At 42.0% G+C, this 12,710-nt stretch overlaps 1 protein-coding gene across 1 annotated transcript in view; it reads left to right on the top strand.

The window, feature by feature from the left end:
- LOC124044240 (collagen alpha-2(V) chain-like) overlaps positions 1–12,710 on the top strand; it is a 57,734-nt gene that overhangs the window by 28,472 nt on the left and 16,552 nt on the right. Inside the window, exons 2-16 of the mRNA XM_046363847.1 lie at positions 1,222–1,446; positions 2,201–2,220; positions 2,328–2,393; positions 2,715–2,768; positions 3,963–4,055; positions 5,649–5,726; positions 5,913–5,957; positions 6,072–6,125; positions 6,536–6,589; positions 7,675–7,728; positions 7,819–7,872; positions 8,027–8,080; positions 9,049–9,093; positions 11,493–11,546; positions 11,809–11,853. Of these exons, the coding sequence (XP_046219803.1) occupies positions 1,222–1,446; positions 2,201–2,220; positions 2,328–2,393; positions 2,715–2,768; positions 3,963–4,055; positions 5,649–5,726; positions 5,913–5,957; positions 6,072–6,125; positions 6,536–6,589; positions 7,675–7,728; positions 7,819–7,872; positions 8,027–8,080; positions 9,049–9,093; positions 11,493–11,546; positions 11,809–11,853 (995 nt within the window). The remainder of the gene's footprint in view (positions 1–1,221; positions 1,447–2,200; positions 2,221–2,327; positions 2,394–2,714; positions 2,769–3,962; positions 4,056–5,648; positions 5,727–5,912; positions 5,958–6,071; positions 6,126–6,535; positions 6,590–7,674; positions 7,729–7,818; positions 7,873–8,026; positions 8,081–9,048; positions 9,094–11,492; positions 11,547–11,808; positions 11,854–12,710) is intronic.

The raw sequence follows: 12,710 nt of genomic DNA, 5'->3' as shown, positions 1-12,710 counted from the left end.
AGAAAGCAGAAGGTTTTGCGATGTCCAATGAGGAAACATGTAATCTCTCATGAAGCCACACAGGAAGCCAAGAGGAAGAGAGCTATGAGAACATGTTCACAAGCCACTAAAAAAGTCTGAAGTATAACATTTAACCAGTGCATCGCTTTCAATGACTAGTGTCTTCATATTGATCTATCTCAGTTCTGGACTGTGGCATTTATTACATTTTTCAACATGTAACGTCTGTGTTAATGTAGTAACCCAGAACTAGGCATCCTCTTTGCCTTCTGCCTATGATTGTAGCATCTAGCGATAACACATTGTACAAATGAACAATGACACCACATTATCCTTAATGTGAATTTTAAGAGCAGCGGTCCAATTCTTTGTGTTCAACTTCTTCCTGTCCCTGTTCTCAGAAATGCAGATCTCTCTAATATGCTCCTACCCATCACAGTTCCTTTCTGTTGCTCATGTTCCCTGCTGACCTTTCCTGTCTGACCTTTCCTGTCTGACCTTTCCTGTCTGATCTTTCCTGTCTGACCTTTCCTGTCTGACCTTTCCTGTCTGACCTTTCCTGTCTGACCTTTCCTGTCTGACCTTTCCTGTCTGATCTTTCCTGTCTGACCTTTCCTGTCTGACCTTTCCTATCTGACCTTTCCTGTCTGATCTTTCCTGTCTGACCTTTCCTGTCTGACCTTTCCTGTCTGACCTTTCCTGTCTGACCTTTCCTGTCTGACCTTTCCTGTCTGATCTTTCCCTGTCTGACCTTTCCTGTCTGACCTTTCCTGTCTGATCTTTCCTGTCTGATCTTTCCCAGTCTGACCTTTCCCAGTCTGACCTTTCCTGTCTGACCTTTCCTGTCTGACCTTTCCTGTCTGACCTTTCCTGTCTGACCTTTCCTGTCTGATCTTTCCCTGTCTGACCTTTCCCAGTCTGACCTTACCTGTCTGATTGTTCCTGTCTGACCTCTACTGTCTGACCCATCCCTCTCTAACCTTTCCTATCTGACCTTTCCTCCATGATCTTTCCTGTTTGACATTTCCTGTCTGACCTTTCCCTGTGTGACTTTTCCTGTCTGACCTCTACTGTCTGACCCATCCCTTTCTAACCTTTCCTGTCTGTCCTTTCCCTTTCTGACCTTTCCCTGTGTGACCTTTCCTGTGTGACCTTTCCTGTCTGGCCTTTCCTGTCTGACCTTTTCTGTCTAACCTTTCCTGTCTGTTCCGCCCTCCACAGGAGATGACCTGGGCTGCACGGTTGATGGCCAGGTGTACACCAACCGAGACATTTGGAAACCGGAGCCTTGTCGGATCTGCGTGTGCGACAACGGCGCCGTCCTGTGCGACGAGATCCAGTGCGATGAGCTCTCCAACTGTGAGAAAGTGATCATCCCCGAGGGCGAGTGCTGTCCCATCTGCCAGAGCGAGGGCAGCACAGACACCAGTGGCAATGGCAGACCCGGTGAGCGGTCGGAAAGGGTGACTGGAAATCTGTAGTGACCCCAAGTCATGACAAAGACACACATTGGTTATGAGAGAACCCAGTATGAACTGTGTTTGAATGTGTAACTACTACTACACTAATACACAGATGACACTGATGACAGTCATGGCACAGATGACACTCATGGCACAGACGACACAGATGACAGTCATGGCACAGATGACACTCATGGCACAGATGACACTAATGGAACAGATGACACTCATGGCACAGATGACACTCATGGCACAGATGACACAGATGACAGTCATGGCACAGATGACAGTCATGGCACAGATGACACTCATGGCACAGATGACACAGATGACACTAATACACAGATGACAGTCATGGCACAGATGACACTCATGGCACAGATGACAGTCATGGCACAGATGACAGTCATGGCACAGATGACAGTCATGGCACAGATGACACTCATGGCACAGATGACAGTCATGGCACAGATGACACTCATGGCACAGATGACAGTCATGGCACAGATGAAACTCATGGCACAGATGACAGTCATGGCACAGATGACAGTCATGGCACAGATGACAGTCATGGCACAGATGACACTAATACACTGATGACAGTCATGGCACAGATGACACTAATACACTGATGACAGTCATGGCACAGATGACACTAATACACTGATGACAGTCATGACACGGTAGACTACAGGCTTTTGTAAGATAATTGTTTATGTCTGTTCTGTCATTTTCAGATGTTGGCAGAGTCTACAGGGTAAGCTTTACGATCTCCTTGTGATTATTAAACATCTTTACAATATCTTGTTACTAACTTGATTTTAACAGTGAAGCAACATCTGCAATCTTGCTCTTAATTTGTAGGGTCAGAAAGGAGAACCTGGAGATGTACCACAGGTGACTGGGATCAGAGGTCGTCCTGGGCCTATGGTAAGCTTATAGATCACTTTGTTTTCAGAATCTATTATACACTGAGTTTGTGATATAGTGCTTTGTCGAAATTCACTAAAATACAGCTTTAAGGCGTATGTTTTTTACCAGTTGTTTCTCACTTGTGGTGTGGATTTTGTAAGACTCTTTCAGTCAACTCTAGATGGCAGAAGAGCACAGTTACCTACAACACAGTTACCTACCTGTACTTGACAGAGCATCAATAATGACTTTCCTCCATATCAGTAATGATGCCATCATGTGATTAATGAAGGGACATTAGTGTGGCTTTTCCCATCCGTTCTTTTTGTTGGACAACAGGGGCCTCCCGGATCTCCAGGATTCAGAGGGGACCGAGGCCAGAAAGGAAGACCTGTACGTTCCAAACATGACTTGTGAAAACACACACACCTCTAGGATGCATGTAGAGCAAATACATCACGTTGTTGCTACGCTGGAGTTCTGTACTGTATACTTATTTACATTGACACGTTGACAACAACAAAAAATAGTGAGTTTCAATACAAGTTGGATCTTTGCCAAATCGCAAATCCTTAATCATTCCCTTTTCTGGACCTAAATAGTATGATCAGCAAACCCTTTTCTGTGACACCCCCTCAGAAGTGATCCATGTGGCCCCAACTGTGCAGTCCACACAGAGCTTGTCTTATAAAAACCCAATGTCATGTAGCTTGATTTGGAAAATATGCTAAAGTAGTATTTAGTCATTATATAATGGCAGGTATAACACAGCCTTAATGGTGTCATTTCCTCTCCAGGACAACCAAGCTGAGACATGACAATTTACATACTACTCAGTCTCTATTGAATTAGGGTATTTCAGAGAAGCAACTAATGTATGTAATTATGGACATAAAATTTAAAAAAATGGCTTTCATTGTTATGCTCAAATAGAATACAGTATCTTCAAAGATAATCAACAGTACATGACCTGTTAAAGACTGCAGACAATCAATGATATACTGTGCACTGTGTGGAGATTTTTCTCTGTGCTGAAAAACACTGGGATAAAAACAAACAAACAATCAACACACCATTTATTTTCAGTTTCAATGACATTACATTATCATTGGTTTGCACTCCCAAAAGACCCATTCGGCAAATGTATGTATTTCATTTAAATTCAGTTCACAACAAAAACCTAAATGATGAATGAACATGTCCCTCTCATTGGAATGCTGATCCAATTGAGCACATACATTTAGCAGAACATCATTACTCTTTATGATTTATGACATAATATGTCCTCGGTGTACCTCTCATGATTTATGTTTTGTTTCTCATTGTGTCTACTTTAATCCTCCACTGTTATTGCGTATCAACTAGAAAACCTGCTTTAGAACACAAGACAATATGACTGTCTACACATTACGCTACTAAACATAAATGGAGATCTCAGGGGTCACTGATATCAATACAAGAGTTGAGAGGGGGGGGAAAAGAGGTTTACACAGTAACAAGTTTACCTTTTGCCACTTAATGAATGACACAGTATTTACTTCTTATGGGTTGCTTCATCCTGCTTAAATTAACATGATCTATCTAAAGGGGCTGCGTGGACAAGCAGGATACGACGGAGAGCCTGGTGTGCCTGGAAACCCAGGAGAACCAGGGCCTGCAGGAAACCAGGGTCCACCAGGAGTATGTACCACAATACCCACCCCTCATAAGCATGTATCATCTCAAGTGTATAACATGTCTATAAATGTTTAATTGACTGTCAATAAGTATAAACCCTTTCTAAAGGCAACGTTATTGTTAAGCATTACCATCATGTAGTGTATTCTTCCCTGACTGATGTCTTGAGATGTTGCCTCAATATATCCACATCATTTTCCTCCCCCAATCCCTCCTGCAGAAAAGCACCCCCACAACATGATGCTGCCACCCCCGTGCTTCACGGTTGGGATGGTGTTCTTCGGCTTGCAATCCTCCCCCATTTTCCTCCAAACATAACGATGGTCATTATGGCTAAACTGTTCTATTTTGTTTCATGAGACCAGAGGACATTTCTCCAGAAAGTACGATCTTTGTTCCTATGTGCAGTTACAAACCATATTTTTTATGGCAGTTTTGGAGCAGTGGCTTCTTCCTTGCTGAGCAGCCTTTCAGGTCATGATGATATATGATTCGTTTTACTGTGGATATAGATACTTTTGTACCCGTTTGTTCCAGCATCTTCACAAGGTCCTTTGCTGTTGTTCTGGGATTGATTTGCACTTTTCGCACCAAAGTACGTTCATCTCTAGCACATAGAACGCGTCTCCTTCCTGAGCGGTATGACGGCTGCATGGTCCCATGCTGTTTATACTTGCGTACTATTGTTTGTACAGATGAATGTGGTACCTTCGGGCATTTGGAAATTGCTCCCAAGGATGAACCAGACTTGTGGAGGTCTACAGGTGTTTGCCCAAATTTATTTGTGCTCCTGAGTGCAGTTGTGGATCTGCTACTGTGGACTGGGATCTGGCCTTGTATAGAATGTCCTTGTATCTCTCCTGGAAGGGGATATAGTCACCCTTTAGACACTCCTCTACGGCTCTGATCTGAAAGACTCGAAATAACTTTGGTAATCTCTTCAGTCTTCTCATTTACCATCCAAATCTTCTCCTTCTCTTCCTCCCTTAGAGTACGTATCCTGGCCTCCTTCCTCTTCATTTAGCAGAATTTTCCGAAGATCATCAAACTCTATCCTGATCTGCATTTGTGTAAAATCGGCCTGTCTTATGTACTTCGCTGTTTGATGACAGGTTAGTTTGGCTTCAGTAAAAAGTCCCAGCTTCTCCTTCAAGAGCTCCAGTTCAACCTTTACTCTTTCTTTGTGATCCTGGACAATTTCAAATATGGGACAGAACTTGTGTCCTGTGTGTGTTCTTGAATCCCGACACACTAAACAGACAGGCTGTTGATCCTCCGGACAGAAGAGCTTGAGTTTCTCTTTGTGTTGAGTGCAGAGCCTCTGGAGCTCCTCTTCTGTAGGAAGCCCCCACACAGCCTCTTCAGGGTAAGGTTCACTGCTGGGAAAGTCATTTAGGAGATCCTCCTGCAGACTGGACACTGCTGGTCTTCTATATGTTTCCAGTACTCCTCAAGGCAGGTTTTTCAGGCGCTGTGGCTGCAACACAGAACCACAGGATCCCTGAAGATTTCATAACACACAGGACAGGAGAGGAGATGTCCTCTGAGTTTCAGGTTGAATATCCAATAATGTAAATCACTGTTCTGTTTCACCAGGGACTGGGAGCTCAGATGGCTGGAGGATTTGGGGATGAGAAATCAGCCGGGCAAATGGCCATGATGCCAGGAACTAGGGTAAGAAGGGTGCAGTGGAACCATATTGGATCACACAAGTTTCTTGTGCCATATTTATTTACTATGGCTTGGATAATTTAGCTTTTATGGTGATGTTGGTGTATGTTTTGAATTTGTTGAACTATCGGTGTTAGTGGGCTCATAACGTTTATGATTCTGTGTACAATTATGCAACCTGTGTTTTAGGGAGAGGCAGGAGCAAGAGGACCTCCTGGGCCAAATGGAAACCCTGTAAGTTAAAAACAACGACTGAAAAAAATAATTTCAAACAATTATATTTGGAGCAAGCTGTTCACTCTCTTTGTTCTCTCTCTCCCTCCCTCTTTCTCTCGCTCTCTCTCTCAGGGCCATTCTGGACCGCAAGGACCCCATGGGGAAGTTGGTGATCCAGGTCACATGGTATGACAACCTTCTCCTTGTCACATGTTCTGTTTCTGGTCCGGTGTTCCCTGTTTATTGCAACCATTCTCAACTATGTGTCTATAAAGAATAGCACCTTGAGTCATGTTGGCACCACAGTCGTCACATCCATCTTCTGGAAAACATACAACACAAAAGTGGCAGACTATACAATATGTGCAACTGTTTATGTTGACCATTACATCTCCTGGTAAACACTCGACATTAAGCTGACAGATATAATATATTATTATAATATATTATTTATAATGCATTATATAATGTCTTATATTATATAATGTCTTATATTATTTATTATTTATTATTTATTTATTATTTATATTATTTATAATGCATTATAATGTCTTATAATGCATTATATAATGTCTTATCATAATCTTCTGTTGTAGGGTCAACCTGGACAAAGGGGACCTGAAGGGCCACCAGGAAAGCCGGGTGAAGACGTGAGTAAACTCTCATCTCTGTTCACCAGAAGCACTGATGCCATTCCATCGACTGCATTCAAAGATGGACTGCATTTCCATGATGGCATTCAAAGATGGACTGCATTCCATGGACTGCATTCAAAGATGGACTGCTTTCCATGGACTGCATTCAAAGATGGACTGCTTTCCATGGACTGCATTCAAAGATGGACTGCTTTCCATGGACTGCATTCAAAGATGGACTGCTTTCCATGGACTGCATTCAAAGATAGACTGCTTTCCATGGACTGCATTCAAAGATGGACTGCTTTCCATGGACTGCATTCAAAGATGGACTGCATTTCCATGGACTGCATTCAAAGATGGACTGCATTTCCATGGACTGCATTCAAAGATGGACTGCATTTCCATGGACTGCATTCAAAGATGGACTGCATTTCCATGGACTGCATTCAAAGATGGACTGCATTCCATGGACTGCATTCAAAGATGGACTGCATTTCCATGGACTGCATTCAAAGATGGACTGCATTTTCATGGACTGCATTCCAAGATGGACTGCATTTCCATGGACTGCATTCAAAGATGGACTGCATTCCATGGACTGCATTCAAAGATTGACTGCATTTCCATGGACTGCATTCAAAGATGGATTGCATTCCATGGACTGCATTCCAAGATGGACTGCATTTCCATGGACTGTATTCCAAGATGGACTGCATTCCATGGACTGCATTCCAAGATGGACTGCATTTCCATGGACTGTATTCCAAGATGGACTGCATTCCATGGACCGCATTCCAAGATGGACTGCATTTCATAGACCTCATTCCAAGATGGACTGCATTCCATAGACCGCATTCCAAGATGGACTGCATTTCCATGGACTGTATTCAAAGATGGACTGCATTCCATGGACCGCATTCCAAGATGGACTGCATTCCAGATGCTCTGTGTCACAATAACCTTCCCAACAGAAACAATCTCAAAAGACATGAACATACTATATTGAAGGCATGCTATCCTTACTCCCCCGTGATGTGTAAGAAACGTCACCCTTTATACTCAGTAAATGCTACTCATCTCTTGTGATGTCATCCTAGGGAGAAGCAGGGAAAGCTGGAAATTCAGGAGAGATGGGATTCCCTGGATCGGCAGTAAGTTTTATATCAATAGAAGTCTTATGCTTGAAATGATTACTAACATGACTGAAATGCTGTACTCAATTACCATGTAATGTATTTCAGGGAGCTAGAGGATTTCCAGGGACACCTGGGCCTCCGGGATTGAAAGGCCATAGAGTAAGTATAACCCCATTCAATATATATATATTTTTGCCTATTTAGAGCTTTGAGCTAACGCTGTAATTAAAAACACTATACAAATGAAATGTATTATTATTATTATTATTATTATTGTTATTATTAATGGAGAAATACACATTCCATCTTTCAGGGTCACTCAGGTCCAATGGGTTTAAGAGGAGAAACTGGAAGTGTCGGATCCAAGGTAGACAATCTACATATTATGTTATAACTAACTGGTTTTATAACTGACAGTGATATTCATATAGATATTATGTTATAACTAACTGGTTTTATAACTGACAGTGATATTCATATAGATATTATGTTATAACTAACTGGTTTTATAACTGACAGTGATATTCATATAGATATTATGTTATAACTAACTGGTTTTATAACTGATAGTGGTAGACAATCTACATATTATGTTATAACTAACTGGTTTTATGACTGACAGTGATATTCATATAGATATTATGTTATAACTAACTGGTTTTATAACTGACAGTGATATTCATATAGATATTATGTTATAACTAACTGGTTTTATAACTGATAGTGGTAGACAATCTACATATTATGTTATAACTAACTGGTTTTATGACTGACAGTGATATTCATATAGATATTATGTTATAACTAACTGGTTTTATAACTGACAGTGATATTCATATATATATTATGTTATAACTGACTGGTTTTATAACTGACAGTGATATTCATATAGATATTATGTTATAACTAACTGGTTTCATGATTCATGTAGACCCCATAGTTATTTCTAGTCATGATACATCAGTTTCATTCAGATAACAGATAATATATGATACGTATAACTATACATTCCTGTAGATCAGGGTGTCCAACTGATTCCACAGAAGGGTTGAGTGTCTCCTGGTTTATTGTTTTCTTCTTTAAATGAAGACCTTCACAACACATGATGTATGTTCCCTCAGGTCTCTACTCTACTACCACATATCTACAACTCAACATCCATACGTGTGTGTGTGTGTTATCATTGTGTCTGTGTCTTAATTAATCAATCAAGTAGAAGGGTGGAGCGAAGAACTGTAGAATCTCATCCCTGTGCGTAATGAGTTTGGGCACGTGCTGTAGAGTGTTGCTAAGCATGTATTAATCAATGCAATGTTTCTGTCATCGATCTCTTAGGGTGCATTAGGCCCCACTGGTCCGATTGGCACACCTGGCCCTATGGTAAGTGGAACATATTTTAAATATACAGTATTGTGTACTAACCACTTGTGCTGTCTCTGACAAAATGCAAATCATGGCAAAGAACACTAAGATAAATAGAGTGACTGTAATGTTGATATCAATTTAAAGCAAAGACCACTGACATAAATAGAGCAACTGTTATGTTGATAGCAATTTGCTATTTGATCATTAGAAGATTTCTCAACTTCTGCACCAATCAAAAAGATAAGATAGGTGAAAGCAAAATGGTGGATGCATACCTGGTGTTGGCTTTGACCAGTCCAGATCCTTCACAGTCTAACCTGGTGTTGGCTTTGACCAGTCCAGATCCTTCACAGTCTAACCTGGTGTTGGCTTTGACCAGTCCAGATCCTTCACAGTCTAACCTGGTGTTGGCTTTGACCAGTCCAGATCCTTCACAGTCTAACCTGGTGTTGGCTTTGACCAGTCCAGATCCTTCACAGTCTAACCTGGTGTTGGCTTTGACCAGTCCAGATCCTTCACAGTCTAACCTGGTGTTGGCTTTGACCAGTCCAGATCCTTCACAGTCTAACCTGGTGTTGGCTTTGACCAGTCCAGATCCTTCACAGTCTAACCTGGTGTTGGCTTTGACCAGTCCAGATCCTTCACAGTCTAACCTGGTGTTGGCTTTGACCAGTACAGATCCTTCACAGTCTAACCTGGTGTTGGCTTTGACCAGTCCAGATCCTTCACAGTCTAACCTGGTGTTGGCTTTGACCAGTACAGATCCTTCACAGTCTAACCTGGTGTTGGCTTTGACCAGTCCAGATCCTTCACAGTCTAACCTGGTGTTGGCTTTGACCAGTACAGATCCTTCACAGTCTAACCTGGTGTTGGCTTTGACCAGTCCAGATCCTTCACAGTCTAACCTGGTGTTGGCTTTGACCAGTCCAGATCCTTCACAGTCTAACCTGGTGTTGGCTTTGACCAGTCCAGATCCTTCACAGTCTAACCTGGTGTTGGCTTTGACCAGTACAGATCCTTCACAGTCTAACCTGGTGTTGGCTTTGACCAGTACAGATCCTTCACAGTCTAACCTGGTGTTGGCTTTGACCAGTCCAGATCCTTCACAGTCTAACCTGGTGTTGGCTTTGACCAGTACAGATCCTTCACAGTCTAACCTGGTGTTGGCTTTGACCAGTCCAGATCCTTCACAGTCTAACCTGGTGTTGGCTTTGACCAGTACAGATCCTTCACAGTCTAACCTGGTGTTGGCTTTGACCAGTCCAGATCCTTCACAGTCTAACCTGGTGTTGGCTTTGACCAGTACAGATCCTTCACAGTCTAACCTGGTGTTGGCTTTGACCAGTACAGATCCTTCACAGTCTAACCTGGTGTTGGCTTTGACCAGTACAGATCCTTCACAGTCTAACCTGGTGTTGGCTTTGACCAGTACAGATCCTTCACAGTCTAACCTGGTGTTGGCTTTGACCAGTACAGATCCTTCACAGTCTAACCTGGTGTTGGCTTTGACCAGTACAGATCCTTCACAGTCTAACCTGGTGTTGGCTTTGACCAGTACAGATCCTTCACAGTCTAACCTGGTGTTGGCTTTGACCAGTCCAGATCCTTCACAGTCTAACCTGGTGTTGGCTTTGACCAGTACAGATCCTTCACAGTCTAACCTAGTGTTGGCTTTGACCAGTACAGATCCTTCACAGTCTAACCTGGTGTTGGCTTTGACCAGTACAGATCCTTCACAGTCTAACCTGGTGTTGGCTTTGACCAGTACAGATCCTTCACAGTCTAACCCGGTGTTGGCTTTGACCAGTACAGATCCTTCACAGTCTAACCCGGTGTTGGCTTTGACCAGTCCAGATCCTTCACAGTCTAACCTGGTGTTGGCTTTGACTAGTACAGATCCTTCACAGTCTAACCCGGTGTTGGCTTTGACCAGTACAGGTCCTTCACAGTCTAACCCGGTGTTGGCTTTGACCAGTACAGATCCTTCACAGTCTAACCCGGTGTTGGCTTTGACCAGTACAGATCCTTCACAGTCTAACCTGGTGTTGGCTTTGACCAGTACAGATCCTTCACAGTCTAATGCAGGTCTAAAATGAACAATGCAATATGCATAACTAACAGGCATAGTTTAATTAATAAATTATGAAAATAAAACAAATAAAACAAATGTTTCAAATTATTCTTTTCTTTTCGTAGAAGCCTATTTAATTCATAAGACATGAAGCCTAATGGTGTTGCTTCATGGTTGCTTAGGAGCAGCAGTTGGACCTATTTGCAGGACTGTAGAAAGGCCTCGTCCTCGTGCGTCAACTCACGGCCAATTCAAACTTGTACTCGAATGGTCACTTTTTTCTTACATTTATATGTTTATTGTTCTGCCACTGTAAAAGCAATCATGACTTATGGCTTTTTAGGGCCCTAGAGGCATGCCTGGGGAGAGAGGCCGCTTAGGAGCTAATGGAATACCGGTAAGAATGAGAACACTTTTAATAAAGTGCATTATTCCACACAGCCAATAATAGCATTCTCAGATGTATTGCTGCTTTTTACATACAGTACACAATTAACGGTATACAATTGATACCTCCACATAACAAGCTTTTATTCACCTAGAGTGCTCAATTATTATTTCAAATATATTTTTTTTGTGGCCATGTACAGTCTTTGCCAAACGTACACATTACACATTTCTATTTGAATCCAATCAACTGTTGTTGTTTTTTACGGTAGGGTATGAAAGGTCCTCCTGGGAACATTGGCAAACCAGGTCCGATGGTAAGACATATCTCATGACATATCTCATTATCAACTGTTTATGAAATTCATAGAATAACTCAACACACTGGAGTTGCTACTAGCATATTACTCAACACACTGGAGTTGCTACTAGCATATTACTCAACACACTGGAGTTGCTACTATCATATTACTCAACACACTGGAGTTGCTACTATCATATTACTCAACACACTGGAGTTGCTACTAGCATATTACTCAACACACTGGAGTTGCTACTATCATATTACTCAACACACTGGAGTTGCTACTATCATATCACTCAACACACTGGAGTTGCTACTATCATATTACTCAACACACTGGAGTTGCTACTATCATATTACTCAACACACTGGAGTTGCTACTAGCATATTACTCAACACACTGGAGTTGCTACTAGCATATTACTCAACACACTGGAGTTGCTACTATCATATTACTCAACACACTGGAGTTGCTACTAGCATATTACTCAACACACTGGAGTTGCTACTAGCATATTACTCAACACACTGGAGTTGCTACTAGCATATTACTCAACACACTGGAGTTGCTACTAGCATATTACTCAACACACTGGAGTTGCTACTAGCATATTACTCAACACACTGGAGTTGCTACTATCATATTACTCAACACACTGGAGTTGCTACTAGCATATTACTCAACACACTGGAGTTGCTACTATCATATTACTCAACACACTGGAGTTGCTACTAGCATATTACTCAACACACTGGAGTTGCTACTAGCATATTACTCAACACACTGGAGTTGCTACTATCATATTACTCAACACACTGGAGTTGCTACTAGCATATTACTCAACACACTGGAGTTGCTACTATCATATT

This window comes from Oncorhynchus gorbuscha, linkage group LG09 (genome assembly GCF_021184085.1).
Source record: "Oncorhynchus gorbuscha isolate QuinsamMale2020 ecotype Even-year linkage group LG09, OgorEven_v1.0, whole genome shotgun sequence".
Lineage (NCBI taxonomy): Eukaryota > Metazoa > Chordata > Actinopteri > Salmoniformes > Salmonidae > Oncorhynchus > Oncorhynchus gorbuscha.
Note: the sequence above shows the minus strand (reverse complement) of the source record. Positions and strands in the feature narration are given on the sequence as shown.